The sequence below is a fragment of the Mesoplodon bidens genome (assembly GCF_964165515.1).
Source record: "Mesoplodon bidens genome assembly, chromosome: 1".
Lineage (NCBI taxonomy): Eukaryota > Metazoa > Chordata > Mammalia > Artiodactyla > Ziphiidae > Mesoplodon > Mesoplodon bidens.
Window position 1 is genome coordinate 142,520,074 of NC_138176.1, and position 18,571 is coordinate 142,538,644.

The 18,571-nt window shown below is 36.6% G+C and overlaps 1 protein-coding gene across 2 annotated transcripts in view; it reads left to right on the forward strand.

The window, feature by feature from the left end:
* Positions 1 to 18,571, forward strand: part of GABRA2 (gamma-aminobutyric acid type A receptor subunit alpha2) — a gene marked incomplete at both ends in the record, with an annotated part of 117,781 nt that overhangs the window by 33,577 nt on the left and 65,633 nt on the right. For both annotated transcript variants that reach the window (XM_081236204.1, XM_081236203.1), the window contains one exon: positions 14,147 to 14,214. In XM_081236204.1, the coding sequence (XP_081092330.1) occupies positions 14,147 to 14,214 (68 nt within the window). The remainder of the gene's footprint in view (positions 1 to 14,146; positions 14,215 to 18,571) is intronic.

Genomic DNA, 18,571 nt, shown 5'->3' on the forward strand with positions numbered 1-18,571 from the left:
GATTGGAGAATGTGGCTTACATGTGTGATCATGGTCAGGCTTCCTAATAATTCACCCCAGGAATATTGGGGCCTGCAGATAGACACACATACTCGTTGTCACTGTTTCATATGTATGGAACCCCAGTAGTGTAGCCAGAAAGGGACACTTTCATCTCTGTCTCTGGATGAAAAGCTTATGCTTGATAATGCATGCTTATCATGCTTGCATGAATGAGTGGGGAATGGGGTTGGAAGTGTTATTTCAATAGTGTTCCCAGGAAAATGTGAGGACTGGGGAATAAGGGTTCCCCCTAACACTAGATCAAACCTCCACAGGGCGGCAACTCCTTTTGCCTCCCTAGGAAAATAGAATACAATAACTCTGAAACCATTAAATTTGTTGCTGATTGTCCTGTGACAATCTCTGCAGACCCGGGGCTTATGTGAGTCTCAGAAGTGATTTTGATATGCAGACTCTAGATTCCTCAAAGACTTACTTACTTGTGGCTGCCATGAATCCTGTAACTGCTTGATAAACTTCAAGGAGAGGAGCTGTTAGATGCCATAAATTTGGGAAGCTGGAAAGCAGTGGCCGCTTTCTGCTCAGTGAGTTTGCCTCAACTCCCAAGTAATTGCCACGCTGATTCGTGCCTGGGCCAGAGTGTGAAGAGGTGGAGGCAAGTGGGTTCTTGAATGGGAGATTTCCAGAAAGTCAAAAATCAACAAATAGATTAAATTTGGCAAATCCATAGAGAGGGACTGGACAGGAGAATAAAATTAGAAGTCTTGGGGAAAGAGATTACAAGCAGAGCAGTAGAAAGCTGATTTTGATTTTCTGAGAACTCCAGAATTATTAAGGTTTTCTGAGGCACACAGTAGAGCAGTGGTTGAAGAAAGTGATTTTCGGAGTTTAAAGGATGAATTTAAGGGAAATGGTGTTCTTTCACGAGGCGTGATGTGGGAGGGAGCACTGAGTGCCGTAATCCAACTAACAATTAACAGGGATATGATCTTGGCCCCTGATGTGAAGCAAGAGATGTCACATTTCAGCAGGTTCAGTGAAGACAGAGATGAGGGCTCTTGACTCTTGGAACAGGTAATAATACATCACCATTATGAGAATAACGGGTGAGGAATGTAAACAAAACTATTGTAACCACATTTAGCTCCAGTTGTCTAATAAGCTGATGAAGTGTATATTTAGAAAGAGCCTGCAAAAGTCTTACAACTGAACTTCCATTCTAACTGACCTAGTCGTGTTTGAAAGTAATGCAGAAAAATATAAATAAATAAAAACAAGAAAGAAAACGTGTAGCATATTAGACTGTAATGTATTTTCTTCCAATCATGCTCTGGTAGTGCTCTGCCTAACATAGACCTGATTATTTGAAGGTTCTTGTGCCCTGGGGGGATCTTTGGCAATGAGAGTGTCAGGAATCCTACACATTTAAATGAGCTATCCTGCAGGAAATGCTAAAGTGAATGTTTTGTGCACATAAAAATTCTTCTCTTGTTTTCTTTGATTTAAAAATAAGAATTTTGAGAATCCATTTAAGAAAAGTTATTTGCAATTAAAAGGTCTACTGAGGGGAAATTGGAGCATCGCCTGACCCCAAAAGATATATTATGTCTTCACCGAGCTTGCAGAGAGAGGGACACCCACTGTTTAAGGCACCATTTAGAAAGACAATCTGTTGGAGTATTTCTAAAGCATGATGGATGTTTAATTCTAAAAAAATATTGTTCAGCACAGTGAAATGCTAGGACTCTATCGATTACTACACATTCCTCCATGCTTATACCGTAAGAAGCAAACAATTGCATTTATAAGGATTATTCAGGTTAAGAGAATACTGGCAAAAAACAAAATAAGAAATTGGGATTGAAGCATTTAATATAAATTGCCAGCACTGATATGACTCACCAGGCAAATGAGAAAGTGAAGTGTTGGTGTGGGTGGAGGGTGCCTCGGAAGGGAGTAGACTAGGATATTTTTATCAGAATGTGCATATTAGGAGTCTAGTCAGTTCATGGCTGCCTGTACGGTGTGTATAAAATAGTGTGTATAATTATATCCAGGCCTCATTCCAAAGAATTTTGGAATCTGAGGTACAGGTGGTGCCAAGTCTGACATACATGGGGCAAGACTAGATGACAGATTCATATGTGAAATAAGATAATGTGCACAAGAGTATACACTGGTGCCATAAGTGAGGGAAGTTAAAGGGTTACCACGCTTCACCAAGGTGGGACCAAGTGTCTTTGTTCTTGAGACCATAACTGAATTCAAGAGGAATCACTGAGAACAGCTGCGGTTCCACTGGTTGGCTGCTTTGCATTATTCCAAACAAGCAGTTTGAATGATTTTTAAAAAGTCACCTAGTTTATTTGAAAATGCTGAATTTACAAAGTGGTTTGGTATTGTGTTAATCGAAGGTCCAGAAGAGAGTTCAAGCATTAGAGAAACTTAGGAGTAATTCCCAGGAAGAATTGAGGATCAGGATATGATGAAATGAAATAAAAGAACACATTAAAATTCACACATGTTCCCTCTGTTTTTCTTTCCTTTTTCTATAGAAATTATGAACTAGTATCTTTGAAAATTTTTCTAAATTAGGATTAGACTCCGGAATAACAAAGCTCTTGACAATTACTTTCTGCTTCCCAATCTAGGAAGCTTAAATCCTTTCCTACACATAACAGAATTTAGGATTATGCAGAACTGTGTAGTGAAAAAAGAGTTTACTTGCAACATGTCATGGTGGTTAATATTCCAAGTGTTAGCTGGATGTGAATTTCTATCCGGGCTCTGTCACTTATCTGCTTTGTAACCTTGGACAAGTAACACATTTTTTTCCAAATGTCAGCTTCTGCATTTGGAGTAATACCTAGCTCACAGTGTTTTATGAGAGAAGGTAAGATAATATATGCAAAACACGTAGCAAAGTCCTGGCATGTAGTATACACGTGGTAAAAGCTGTTTTTATTCATTCTTTCATAGATGTATTATTTTTTTAATAAGCATTCAATGAATGCCAAATATGTGTCAACAATAGTTCTAATCCGTTGGAATATTATAAGTGTACAAAACAGGTTCTTGCCCCTAAGTTTACATCTTTGTGAACAGAGCAGAAATAAATACACATAGTGAAGTACATTATGTAGTATGACAGTAAGTGATGAATGTTATGGAGAAAATCTAAATAAATAAATAAAAGTAGAGCAGGGAAGTGAGTATTGGGAAAACTGAAGGCAAGATGAGATGTTGACATTTCTATGAGGATTTAAAGAGGAGTTACACATATGGATGGCCGGGAAAATAGCATTCTAGGGGAGGGATGCAGTCAGTTCAACGGCTTTAAGGTGGGAGTATGTCTAGAACAAGCAGGCTGAGTTGATAGAGAGAGATAAAGTTAGATATATAATAGAGAGGATGGCTTACATCACTTAAGGCTTTGTTGGCCATTATAGGAGCTTTGGTTTTACTCTGAGTGAAATGGGGAGTTTTTTCAGAATTCCAAGTGGTGGTATGGCATGATTCCATTTTCTCATGTTTTATAAGACCCACTCTCAGTGATATATAATGAAAATAGACTGTATCAGGGCAGAGGTGGAAGCTGGGAGACCATTGTTATCCAGGTGAGAGATGGTGGTGGCTTAGACCAAGGTGGTAGCAGTAAAGATCTTGACAGGTAGCAGGATTTTGGATATATTATAGAACCAAGTTTTCCAGATGGATTGGATGTGGGTGTGAAAGAGAAAAGACAAAGATAATTACAAGGTTTTAGCCTAAGCATCAGCAAGCATTGTAATAAATGTAATGAGTATTATTATTTTACAATTTGTGGCTTTTTGTTTTATGCACTTAAAAAAGAACAGTGAACTCCCTTATACTTCTTTGTAACCTCCACAGCACTGTGAAAATGATATGCACCCAGCTGGTGCTGAATAAGTGATTGTTGAACCTTTGAGGGCTATGGGGACAACTCTACTGGTCAAAGAAAATAGTAAGGCGTGAAAAGATAATATGACCTTTCAGAGAAAAACTTCTTTTACTTTACAGCTTGATCTAGGTCTGGCTCTGCCTATGCATTCCCCATTAAATTGTCTGATCCAGGCACTCTGCTCCAGCCATTCTCCAAAATCAATATGGATGCCCACAGCCTTCTTGATTGCAGAAAATTGTCTCCCTTGTTAGGGAGCCTTAGTAGTGATCTGGCTTCATTGTTCTCTGGCCACACAGAGACAAGTACTGTGCAGTCAATGGAAATGGACAATGGATGAAATTACCTGACTAAATAAGTCTAAAAAATCTGTCTAGAATTTTTCTTACATGGGCAAAAGGCAGTCTCAGTTCCTCTCTTTCTGTGGTGATATATTCTTAGGAACTAAAGAGAACTGCCACAATATTTTCTGAAAATGATGTATTTCATTTCTGTATTAGATTTATATTCTTGTGAACATTTACAGATGGGATTCATAAAAACTTTCACACTGAGAAAAGAAGCAAACATTATTATTTCTGGGAAGACCAAAGGAAAAATCAATTATGTAGCTTGCTTACTATTTCGGTGAGTCACAAATAAAAGCAAACTACCGAGACCCAACAGTTCAGACAAATAATGTCAGTTCCTTACAAACAGGAGAGCTGGGGGTGAGACGTATTGGGCACAAGTGAAATGCCTTGATTTAGCTATAACTGCCCCTGTGACTATAAACTGTATGTGTTTTTCTTGCATGAGGTATAAAGGCTCATTTATCAACGTTTCTCTGCCCTTATAGCAAAAGGCTGAGAGTTCCACGTTCTGAGCTCAGTGAAGGCAAACATGGGGTGAATCTCTTTGATCTATTAGCTGGGATTGTACAACAGCTGCCTTTTAAAACTGCCTGGAGAGCTGAAACTGCAGTTTCAAAGACTACCAGGAATGGCAGGAACAAGTAAGGGTGGACAAAGTGGGAATCATTTTGTGGTAAAACCCCAAATGTATCAACCTACAAGTTTGTATAATGAATACTGTTATAGGACGTGGTGCTGGAAACTGAATTTAGAACAGTGGGGAAAAATCAAATGCTCATAACAGTGTATGAGAGCAGAGAAGGAAAAAGAATAAAATTTAAATGCAAATCAAAAAAGGAATGAAGCAACGTGATTATTTGCATTGAAATATTTTATGGAAGATATATGACCAGAGCAGAGAAATTAAAAGTATACTATAGATTATTAAAGAGTAAATTTAACACCATTGTAAAGCAATTATGCTCTAATACAGGTGTTAAAAAAAGAGTAAATTTAATTTTTTATTTCAAATACGGTCTGTGATCACTATCCTTGAAAGGACAGTTTTTCATGCATGAGTGTTGAATGTTATTACATATATATATATATATATATATATATTTTTTTTTTTTTTTTTCAAATATTCTGACTAAAAATTTTGACTGTAAAAACATTTCTCGGGCTTCCCTGGTGGCACAGTGGTTAAGAATCTGCCTGCTAATGCAGGGGACACGGGTTAGAGCCCTGGTCTGGGAAAATCCCACATGCTGCGGAGCAACTAGGCCCATGAGCCACAACTACTGAGCTTGTGCGTCTGGAGCCTGTGCTCCGCAACAAGAGAGGCTGCGATAGTGAGAGGCCTGCGCACTGTGATGAAAAGTGGCCCCCGCTTGCCATAACTAGAGAAAGCCCTCGCACAGAAATGAAGATCAAACACAGCCATAAATAAATAAATAAATAAATAAATAAATAAATAAATAAGCCAAGCATTTGAAGCCCTTTAAAAATTTTTTTCTCATATCTCTACTTCTTATATAGTAGTAAATGTCTAAAATAAAATATTTTAATGTTCTGAACAATATATAGACATAATTAGGATTCAGGGACAGATCTAGAACAAAGTAAAATAATGTTATGAATCACAAAGGAGTTTGGGAACTTGCATTAAACTGAGTATTTTCTGACCAGATCTAGGTGTAGCATCCAAAACAACTTTAAAAGACCACCAAAGAATTCTACTATCACTTTAATTTCACAGTTATCTTTTTTTTTCAACCTTTCATTTATCTCCTGCATCTAGTGAATCTTTTCTGTTAAGTTCCTTCTGCTGTGTTTCTGTCCTCACTCTGAGGTCCAAACGCTATGCTGTAATCTACTTTCTTAAGATTTCTCCCTAATTAGAACTCTAGTTCTCCTAAAATTGCATCAAAGGGACCTATCATAAGAATTAATAATCATTATAGTTAATGGCTAGCTAGCTCTTTCTCCCTTCCTCCCTTCTTCCCTCCCTCTCTCTCTCTCTTTCTCTCTTTTTTTCTTTCTTTCCTTCTTTCTTTCAACTATGAGACCATGTAATCAAATGAGTTGAAATGATAAAAGGGAAAGGTTCTGAGAGCAAACTAAAACAACTTTTAAAATTTTTAAAAATTTAAAAAGAAGCATGCATTATAAATAAAAGGATGGCTTGAGAAGCCTTCTCCGACACCCCAGTTTTGGTTCAGAGTCACTCCTCTTCTTACCATCAACCACCTCCTACCTCCTGACATCACCGGTTGGCATGATTGATTATTTTTACCATTTACACATGCTTTGTAGACAGTCATCTATTTACTTGTTTCTTTCCCCTGAAAGACCATGATGGCTACATACTATGTTCTTTATTTTTTTTTATATAAGTGTATTATGTAGTATAACAATCAGTCCCACAATTATCATTTTTTTGAAGGAAGAAAAACAAGAGGAAAGAAAGAAAATTTATTTATCCATTTATCAGTATCTTTCTACATGTAGCCCTCTTCAGAAGTTCCAGATTTAAGATAGAGTGATATAAGGCTTTTGATTTAAATATGGGACAGTTCAACACCAAAATTTATATATTGGTATGTGTATACACATACACACAAATATATACATATAAATCACATATTATTACATATATGTATACACACAACAATATATAATACATATATAAACAAACCATAAACACATATACATATATATATATTTAGGTGTATATAATACATACTAATATGTAACATATACGTATTACATCACGTATATGATGGAATGAAAAGTTGAAATGACATCATGTTTTATAAAACCAGCACCAACTATTTAACTGGACTGTAGGTTTCTTTATTATTATTTCTACATTATTTTATCTCCTCAAATATATAACTTGAGACTGGTGCATGGCAAGTGTGTAATAATATATATATATATGATGTGATTATACTGGCACTAAAGATACCAAATAATCTTAAACTAAATGAAAAATTCTTCTAATGGTTGTGTTTTTGAATGACATTTTATTATTGAAATAGTTATTAGCATGGGATTTTTAAGTCACAAAAAATGTTTCAGTACAGCTCTCTAAGTAGCTGTTGAATTTGGATGAGATAAAATGAACATAATTATTCACAGTTCACAGGGTGATCATGAAATTATATAAAAAAATTTAACCCAGTCCATGCATATAGTAAATGCTTAATAGGTAATAAGTTCCTTTTATTATCACACAATGGGAATTCAACAGATAAGACAGGTATTTAAGGGTTGCTACATAAAGTTTCTAAAAGTTCCTAATTACATGTTAGGTGTAAAGTAATCATAACATTTTCCAATATACACACTGTCAGGAAACAGCATCCAGTGATGGGTGATAAAGTTAATTACTTTAGGAGATTTATTTTTTCCTTTTATACTAATTTGGGCCAAATTTATTTTTAAGAAGAAATTGATACTATCATCAAATTAGAATATCAGTTAGCTCCATTTTATAAGTACAGAATTTCTTTTTGAAGCTGATCCAAGAGATTCAGGGAAAGATAGCAAAGGTTTGTAATATTGCCAACAAGGCTCTTCATGCATTTACCTTTAGGATGTTGTAGATGAAAAATGTTGGATTGTTGAATATGAGAACTGAACTCTATTAGAAATAAAGGCAAATGATCTTATGTTTTTAGCATCTGAATCTAAAACCGTGCCTTAAATTTTTTCCCTATATGTTTAATGTAATTCAGCACTTTATCATCATAATACTTTTGCTACATGTAATTTATTTCAGGTTATCCATAGGTGTAAAGATAATACTTTATCTCATATTTGAGTGTGACAGGATTGGTAGGGCCTTATCTTTGACCATAATCTTCTGTGATTATCATTCTGTCATAATCTATGTTGCTCCATATTACGCACATAGAACAAAGTTCTGGGCACTGTTGAGTGGTGAGTAGAGCGGGGAAACGCACAACCATTTAACAACTCCTCATGCATTAGAAGTTACAATATGATTTGATTATTTCATTTGAAGAAGTAAACATTTCTGGAACCAACACAAAGACTAATTAAATACTCAGGGATGGCAAGGACAACTTCAAAGAGGAAGTGTTATTTGAACTTATTTTTTAAGAACAAAGATTAAATGAGAGGGCATTTTATGTAGAGGAAAGAGAAAGCACCACACCCCTGCCTGAAAAAGAATGAAGGAGAATAACATGGAGTTGAGTATGGTTAAGGTATACAGTGTGGGACAGCGCTGGATCAGGATGGAAAGGAGACAAAGATCATGAAGGGTTTGATGTGCTATGCTGTGATCTTCGAACTTGATCTTTAGGCAAGGGAGAGTCATTGAGAAAAATTTGATCAGAGAAGAGACATCACATGATTTATTATTAACAGTGTCATGGAGGGTATGTAGGAGGTGTTGGTGAGACTAGAAGCAGGAAAACTAAAAGAGGCCAGTCCAGAGGTCATTGCCAGCGAGGATTGAGAGAGAAGGGAAAGTCAAGAACGTTGTAGGAAATATAATCAACAGAACCCAGTCAACAATTAAAATGCTGAATATGAGTAAGAAGTTCAGCCTGAGACTAGAAGTTTGACAACTGACAAAATGATGGTGACTTTTACCAAGACTAGAAACAGAGGAGGCAGAAATTTGAATATTGAAGCCATGGCCTGTATCAGCTTTTGAAACTTAGTGTTTTCAATGTCTATACTTCCATTACATTTAAATGCTTTCCTTCTACAAAATAGAAAAGAAAGAACTGAAAAATTATTTTGCAAAGTAAACAGAAATATCGCTATCCACAGCAGTATTTTGTGAGGATGATGAAAAGGTCATAAAAGAAAAAGTCAATTAGCAAGCTTTAACTTATGCATCTTTTTTATAAGAAAGAAAATTAATATAGTGGAATTTTTTCAATCCTTTGTATTAGTAATATATATATACACACACACATATATATGTGAATTGTAGTTCTTAATGCATTAATAATGCTCAATTTATGTTGATTTATAAAATAATTCATTATCTTAAAAAGGTAAAAGCTTATCCTTATATATATTGGACATGAGAATCATCTTTTATTAATATGTATTTGGGGAGCAAAATGTAAATTTATATCAGCATAGTTTTTATTTTTAAATTCTCATAACTTAGTTGTTAAGCTGGTTTCTATCAGTACTTAGACAACAGCATAGGATTTCAGGTTGGTGATTAATAAGCTCCAAGTTTCTAACTAACCCAGGGATACTAGATATGTAATAGCCTGTGCTCAGACTAAACTTTGAACTCTTAGAGTTCTACGGTATCCTGTGTGCTCTGGATGCCATCTTTAACAACTTGAAATGGAATGGGGTCACTAGAATCTCCTCAAAAGAGAATCTAACCTGTGATAGTAAAAGTGAGATCTTTGAGAACATCTTCATTCTTTCCCCTGTCAGAGTCCCACACTGAGCATGTAGCAATGTCTTGATGAAACGTTACCTTGAGGAACATAAATTGCTTCTGGCACCACTAACAGCTTCCCTTTGAAAACATTCTCTCCCTTGTCTGTCAGGCAGGGATGTCTCTGGACAATACTTAGTAAACTGTTAGTAGCTATTTGTTAATTGAAACAAACGGTCCCACTAAATCCATGGGAATCAATGTGCATTCAGTCTCCTCTTTGCTTTCCTAGTTGATTTCCATTACTAGTGCTTTGGGGAGAGAGGTGTGTCTTCAGCTTCCTCACCAGAGCAAGCTGAATCATTCGGTACTGAAGAAAGACATTTCAAAGAAAGAGAAGGTACTACAAATTTTCTACCTGGTGATGGTTCTAAGGGCCAGAACAGTCCCAAACATTATTGGGGGATAGATAAACCCTCCAGTGATTTCAAAGTCAGAGTCATTTGTAACCCATAATCAGTGACTGTCATGATGGGGTATGTTTAGTTTATCCTTTGAGGACTTTGTGTCCTGTCCATAAACATGCAGCCACCTTGATTTTTGTTTTGGATCCCCAAATGTGCTATACTTTTTAAATCAATGCATTTTCATTAGTAGGAAAAAAATCAAAGTAAATAAACAAAACTACAAGGACAAACAGAATATATAAAGATTTAAAAATTTAAAAGCACCAGGAGTCTTACACTGAGAGGAAATTTCATGTATTCAATATATGTTTATATTTCATGTTTCTAAATCATTGCAAAGAATCAAAGACCAAAACTTAGAACTATCATGAAAAATGATTGTAAGAAAACACAATTCATATTGGTTTTATTATTGGTCTTAACTCTTCCTGATTTTATGCACCCTGTATTTATCAAACACGAGTTAAGTGTCTACTGGGAGGAAGATATTGGATAAGGGGCAGCAATTCTTTTGTGGTGGAATGGTGACAAATTATATTATCAGATTCCAAGTTTTCAACTTTTAATAGGGAACACTAAGTGCCATATACACAAAAGTCGGTGAAGTATTTGCTGACTTTACTGAACTTGACTGATGACAAATGGCACATGTAGGTGTTAACAGAAATCATCCCAGGAAGCAAAATGTCTTTGTTGCTGCTGAGAGAGTAAAGCAAAACAGCAATGGCTAACTTGTCTTAAAATATGTGCATGAGGGCTTCCCTGGTGGTGCAGTGGTAGAGAGTCTGCCTGCCAATGCAGGGGACACGGGTTCGTGTCCCGGTCCGGGAAGATCCCACATGCCATGGAGCGGCTGGGCCCATGAGCCATGGCTGCTGAGCCTGCATGTCCAGAGCCTGTGCTCCACAACGGGAGAGTCCACAACAGTGAGAGGCCCACGTACCGCAAAAAAAAAAAAAAAAAAAAATGTGCATGACATCCTATTTATGACACATGGTGAGCAAAATTATTAACATCCACATCATCTTTAAGGGATGTCATTTACAGTTTGATTTTACTCTCCATCTTATGAGTGTGTGCCTTTATTAGTACTAGTGTTATATCTAAATTACAGGGGTGAAGACAATATAGCTTATTGCTTGGATGGTTAGCTGCAATTAATTAATATCTTTTAATACAATTAATATCTTTCCTGGCTCCTTAATTATTATCTTTTTTTTTTTCTTCTTAGAGTATGTGAATGATGTTTGTAGTTGGCTTTGGCTTCTCACAGAAGCAGACTCTAAGATACACAATCATCTGGGAAGGGATATCAGGGGGCACTAGCTGAGGGAGGTCAAAGTGATACAGGGAAGGGAGGACAGCCAGCCAAAGCAGGGTACCATGATGAGCAGGTTACCGCTGGGGACAGTTGTAGTTTCCTCCCACTGAAGTCATCTGGGAAAGGGTGTAGAGTATGACTTAGGGTTGTCTCCACTGAGAGGGAGAGAAAGCTGAGTTATAGTTCCTCCAACTCTCATCCATTGTTGGTTGATGGCTGTTCCCAGGATCACAAACTTTTCTGCAATTACACCCTGCCCTGCACAGCCAGGAAAAGCCCTCAGGCAGAGAATCACAGGAGCTTGCAGCAGAACATCCCAGTATGTAGAGCAGCGGTCCCCAACCTTTTTGCACCAGGGACTAGTATCATGGAAGACAGTTTTTCCATGGACTGGTGAGGGCTTGGTTCAGGAGGTAATGCGAGCCATGGAGAGTGATGGGGAGCGGCAGATGAAGCTTCGCTCTCTCACCCGCCATTCAACTCCTGCTGTGTGGCCCGGTTCCTAACAGGCTGCAGACCGGTAGCGGTCCACGGCCTGGGGGTTGGGGACACTTGATGTAGAGGAATCATGATTGTCAAGGGGCTATGGGCAAAGAACTGGCACCAGATGCTACAGTGGTCTTCTATGGATGTATACTATTGTAAATGTTATTAATATAATTATACTATCAAATTTTTGACTTGGAATCATCATCTATTATAATAAAAATAATGCACAGCTATTTTCACGTAACTCAGAATTTCTCTCCTCTCCAGGAACTTTCCTGCCACTAGACCCAAAAACCTACTTCCATTTATTTCAACATTCTGTCTTCTCACCCCGACATAATTAAGGATATTCCCTCCTCCTTCTTCCCTCCACGTATATAATGTCAGTCTCTTTTAATGAATGCACTCCCTGCTTACTCAGGAATATTCCTCTTTCACTGATCTTGTCTGCTGAATATTCAGGGGCTCCCTTAGTCTCTTCCATCTGCATTGCCAGATCCTTTACTATCTTCCACCTTAAACAAGCAAACAAAAACTGTTTCTTTTCCCCCACCTTCCCTTGTTGCTGGAGTCCTCTTTCCCTTCACAGTTGAACTTCTCAAAGGTTATTTAAAATCATTCTAGGCTCTTCCTCTTCTCTCACTTCCCTCACTTCAAGCTGGCCTCTGCACACATTATTTTACTAATGGCTCCCAGGTCTCTAAATTCAGTAAATATTCCAGACTTCAGATTACTGGATCTCTCAGCAGCAGTGACTGTACGCAACTAACTTTTTCACAGGGGTGTAAGCTGCCTTTGTAACACTATAATCTCTAGTTTTAGGGACACTTTATTTTCCTCTACTTTTTCTGAACATGCATAGCAGGAAAATATTCCTTGAAATGCATACATTCTTTAACTGTGTTTATGAAGTCCATAAACTTTGAAATTCTTTTCTTTAAGGTAACTTCGCATATCTCTGTTCTGTCTTGAGGTGTTGTTCTTACTGTTTAGAGCTTTGAGGGTAATTTTATTTTTCTCTCTTTAGATTCTTAGTTGGCACCTCATTGCAGCCACTAGGATGATCATATTCTCCCTTACTCTTTACTTGCCATTTGGTGTGTAAGTGGATATTCTTCAGGTCCTTAGCATGAATAGATTCATGTATTTTTATCAACTCTCTTTTCTAACTTTACAACCCCAGATTAAGGAGAATAAATTCCATTTGCCTCTATTTGGATGAAGACTACCATAACATCTTAATTTCTCTCTCTTGGAATATTTTAAACCAATATCTATAGTGACTAACGTTTTATTCAATTGTTTATTGAATAAATGTGAGAGCACGATTGATTTTGTATGAGTAAGAGGAAAAGAACATATATAATTCAGATCCAGGACCAACTACATAATTTGTGAGGCCCAGTCCAGGATGGAAATGCACGGCCCTTTATGCAAAACATAATGAAGAATTTCAAGGAAGCAAAAACAGAACATTAGACAAGGCATGGGACTTTTCTGAGCACAGGGACCTATGTGACTGCACAAATTGTATAGCTATGAAGGAGACCCTGTGCAGGTGTTTGGGGGCAGGTGGCAGCTGAGAATTAACTTTAGAAATGAGTTTCAAATGAGTTTTATAACAAAATTTCACGAATACCATTTTTTGTAATCCTTGTGATTAATGAATGTTATTTGCTTTTATTTTTATGTTACTGAATGATAAAACTTTTTATAAAATATGAATTATTTTTATTTATAATGATTAACAATGTGTTTGTGCTTTATTGAGAAGATACACTAATTTACAATCTACAAACTAAATCTCTACCATCATGAAATACCATTTGAAATATTTGGTTTAATGGTCAATTACAGGACTGTATCAAACAGTAACCATACTAACTGTACTTTATTTTCCGTACTGGTGGTACATTTAAGATAGTTTCTGAGAAACTATTCATTCTGAGCAGTGTGCTGAAAACAAAATGCTCTAGTCAGGTATAGTTTCCAAATTAGAATGTCATAATCCTTCTAAGCATTTAACATTTAGGATTGTAAGACCTTATGAAGTAATTAAGCAATACAACTATTTTTGTTGGTTGTGAACATTGAAAAGAAAGCAAAAATGAAATATTCCCAAATGTCACAGAACTTTCTAACCATGCCATGTACTTGACCCCTTCTCTCTCCTGTGGTTCTCATTATATAATATCTATATTCAATCTCTTTTTCTTACACCAGACAGTATTACTGAAGTCTTCACTAACATCTATGTGACCAGTTTTGGCCCCGTCTCAGATACAGATATGGTGAGTTTTTCATTAAACAGTATTTTTACTGCATATAATGGGAAGTTTGGGGGGTAATGTAGAATAAACACGTATTTTTAGTGTTATAGATTCTGGATCTGTCTCATGCCTATTTAGTCTGCCCAAATACATGGAGAGTTAAGGCTATTAATCTGCTTATATCTGTGTGCACCATTCTAACTTGAGTGTTCAGATTAACCCTTTATATTTTATATTATTTTCAAAATTTTCTACCCAGCTGCAGTGTGGCAAACAATTGTTTAAATAAAAGTAATGATATTACTGAGAACCCGGTACGCGGGCCTCTCCCATTGCGGAGCACAGGTTCCGGACGCTCAGGCTCAGCAGCCATGGCTCAGGGGCCCAGCCGCTCCGCGGCATGTGGGATCTTCCCAGACCGGGGCACGAACTCATGTCCCCTGCATCGGCAGGCGGACTCTCAACCACGGCACCACCAGGGAAGCCCGAACCATTTTTTACGATTAAGGCCCCTGCTTGACTTCCATACGTCTGGGGCAGTTTCATACATAACTGCTTCTCACAGGTTGTGGTTATGGTCGGTGTTACGAATGGAAACCTTGTATTAACATTGAGTAAGGTGGATTTCTTGTCATCCTAGCTACATAAATACACTACATACACTCATACATATAAATTAATCTAAAGAAAACTAGAATCTTAACATTCTTGAATTCTATGGAACTGGCCTTTACTTTTCTTTAAAATGAGATCAGTAGAAGAGGGAAATTAGTCTGTTGGGTTAGAAATCAGTGCACTAGATTCATCATCGATAAATCCTTGGTTAAGCATAAGAATTTTAGTAATCCGTCTTCCACTTCTACTGCTATCTACAGTGCTCTATTATAAAAGTTTTTTTGTAGAAATTATTTTTCATCCACCTTCCTTATGGTCAGGGAATGAGAATTAGAGGAGATGCCCTTGTCCCTGCTTTGCCTGGCCTTTCTCCATCATGTCATCTCTTCCCAATTTCTTCCCTTTATCTGATACCCCAAGGGGAAGGATAAGTGTGCAGGTTTTCCACATCGATAAACACAAAAAAACTAAAGGTTTTCCTTTTTTGCAGATGCTCATTAACAATATTAGCCAATTTTTTTTATTGAAGTATAGTTGATTTACAATATTGTGTTAGTTTCAGGTGTACAGCATACTGATTCAGTTATTTTGTTTTCACATTATTTTCCATTATAGGTTATTACAAGATATTGAATACAATTCCCTGTGCTATACAGTAAATCTTTATAGCTTATCTATTTTATGTATAGTAGTTTGTATCTGTTAAGCCTATATTCCTAAGTTACCCCTCCTCCCCTGCCCCCCCCACATTTGGTGACCTTAAGTTTGTTTTCTATGTCTGTGAGTCTATATCTGTTTTGAATATAGATTCATTTGTATTATTTTTTAGATTCCATATGTAAGTAATATAATACATTATTTGTTTTTCTCTGTCTCAGTTACTTCACTAAGTATAAAATTCTCTAGGTCCATCCATGTTGCTGTAAATGGCAATATTTCATTCTTTTTTATGGCTGAGTAATATTCCATTGTACTTATATACCACATCTTCTTAAGCCAATTTCCTATTGACAGGCACTTGGGTTGTTTCCATGTCTTGGCTATTCCAAATAATGCTCCTATGAACACTGGAGTGCATGTGACTTTTAAAATTAGAGTTTTTGTTTTTTTCCAGTTATACACCCAGGAGTGGGATGGCTGTATCATTTGGCAACTCTATTTTTAGTTTTTTGAAGAATGGCCATGTTGTTTTCATTAGTGGCTGTACCAATTTACATTCCCATAATTATCCATTTTATTGGGACCTCCCTAACTTTCCTGTAGGGAGCAGATATGCTGGTTTTTATCACTAAAAAATCAGTTTTTCTTCCACCCAGAGCCATTTCTCTGACCTCATAGTTCTTTTTTACATTAACCTGGATGGCTGAAGATGTAAAGTGGAAGAGGGGTGATGACCCCCAATTTTGGGAAGGTGGTTGATACCAAACACTGCTGATCTTTGAAGTTCTTTCAAATTAGAATGTGAAGATTTAAGTGCTTTTTTTCCCCCAACTTCAGGCATTAGCTACAATTCTGCAACCACAGGAAAAAATCACACTTTTCAACATAACTCTCCTCCTCCCTTGCAGTATCCTATATCATGATCTGAAATATTAATCCTCCTCTTTCCATAGGTTAATTTCAGTGTACACAAACTTGAAAAGATCACAGAAACATATTTTTAGTAAGAGTAATCCCAAACATTATTGGTTGGCACTAAAGATAATATTTCTGTGAAGCTTGTCTTAATAAATGCTCCCTATCTTAGAGACAGTGAGAATGAGCACCTAACCTCTATGTGGAGTCAAGTGCAGAGCCAGAATTTTGTCAAGCACTACATTGAAAAATTAGCAGAATATTATATAAATTATGATTCTTATATGGTTAGCTATTGTGTTTTATCACCAGCCAAAACAGAAAGGCAAATGATATAAGACCCCAAAATATCAGTTTTCAATGTTTTAGATTTTGTGTAGTGAATATTAATACTAACAGTTACCATGCTAAAGTTTTTTTGTTTGTTCATTTTGCAGAGTGAATTCTTTTACCTGAAAAAATCAAAAGTAAACATATCTTCATATATGCTTTTTCTAGACATGCAATTGTTTGTTATTTGAGGGATTTAGACAAACAGTTATATTTTTGGCAAAATATATGAAGATACTTTTTTCCACTGGTGATAATGGATTAAACTAATCCTCCTCTTCTTTGTTCTGACCATTCTTTGGGATCACTGAAAAATTTAGAAAGCTGGTAGCTTCAACTCAAAATGGATTAAAGACTTGAATGTAACACTTGAAACCATAAAACTCATAGAAGAAAATATAGGGAATAAGCTCTTTGACATTGGCCTTGGCAATGATGTTTTAAAATTTGACACCAAAAGCAAAAATAAACCAGTAGGACTGACTATATCAAACTGAAAGCTTCTGCACAGCAAAAAACCATCAATAAAATGAAAAGTCAATCTACAGAATGGGAAAAAATATTTGCAAATTATGTATCTGATAAGGGGGTAGCATGCAAAATATATAAAGAACTGGTACAAGTCAATAGTAAAAAAACAAAAACAGAAACAAAAACCACAATCCAATTTAAATAAGGAATAAAAACTGAATAGCCATTTCTTGAAAGAAAACATACAAATGACCAAGAGGTACATGAAAATATACTCAACATCAATAATCATCACAGAAAAGTAAATCAAAATCACAATGAGATCTCTCCTCACACCTGTTAGAATGGCTATCAACAAAAAGATAAGATATTCTGTATGATATCACTTATCCACTTATATGTGAAATCTAGAAAATAAAATAAACTAGTGAATATAACAAAAAAGAAACAGACTCAGAGATAGAGCGAACAAACTAGTGGTTACTGGTGGGGAGAGGGAAGGGAGAAGGGGCAAGATAGGGGTACAAATTAAGAAGTACATACTACTATGTGTAAAATAAATAAACTACAATGATATATTGTAGAGCACATCACAGGGATTATAGCCAATATTTTATAATAACTATAAATGGAGTATACCTTTAAAACTGTGAATCAGTATGTTGTATACCTGAAACATATAATATTGTACATCAACTACACCTCAATAAAAATAGTTTTAAAAAAAGGCAAGAGATAAATGTTGTCAATGATGTGGAGAAAAGGGGACCTTTGTGCAGTTAGCAGCCTTGTAAATTGGTGTAATCAGTATAGAAAACAGTATGGAGGTTTCTCAAAAAATTAAAAATAGGGCTATCATATTATTCAGTAATCCACTTCTGGTATAGATATTCAAAATGAAAATAGGATCCCCAAGAGAAATCTGCAATACTGGTTTTTTGTTATTGTTGTTGTTTGTTTGTTTGTTTGCTTTGGCTGTGCTGCATAGCTTGTGGGATCTTTAGTTCCCCGACACAAGAGGTTGAACCTGGACCCCCAAAGTGAAAGCACCGAGTCCTAATCACTGGACCACCAGGGAATTCCCTGCACTCCTTTTTTTTTTTTTTTTTTTTTTTGCCGTACGCGGGCCTCTCACTGCTGTGGCCTCTCCCGTTGCGGAGCACAGGCTCAGCGGCCATGGCTCACGGGCCCAGCCGCTCCGCGGCATGTGGGATCTTCCCGGACTGGGGCACGAACCCGTGTCCCCTGCATCGGCAGGCGGACTCTCAACCACTGCGTCACCAGGGAAGCCCTGAACTCCTTTTTTTTTTATTCACCATTTTCCACAATGCCAAGATATGGAAATATGATGTGATATATATATCACATGAGAAAGAGTGAAATCCCG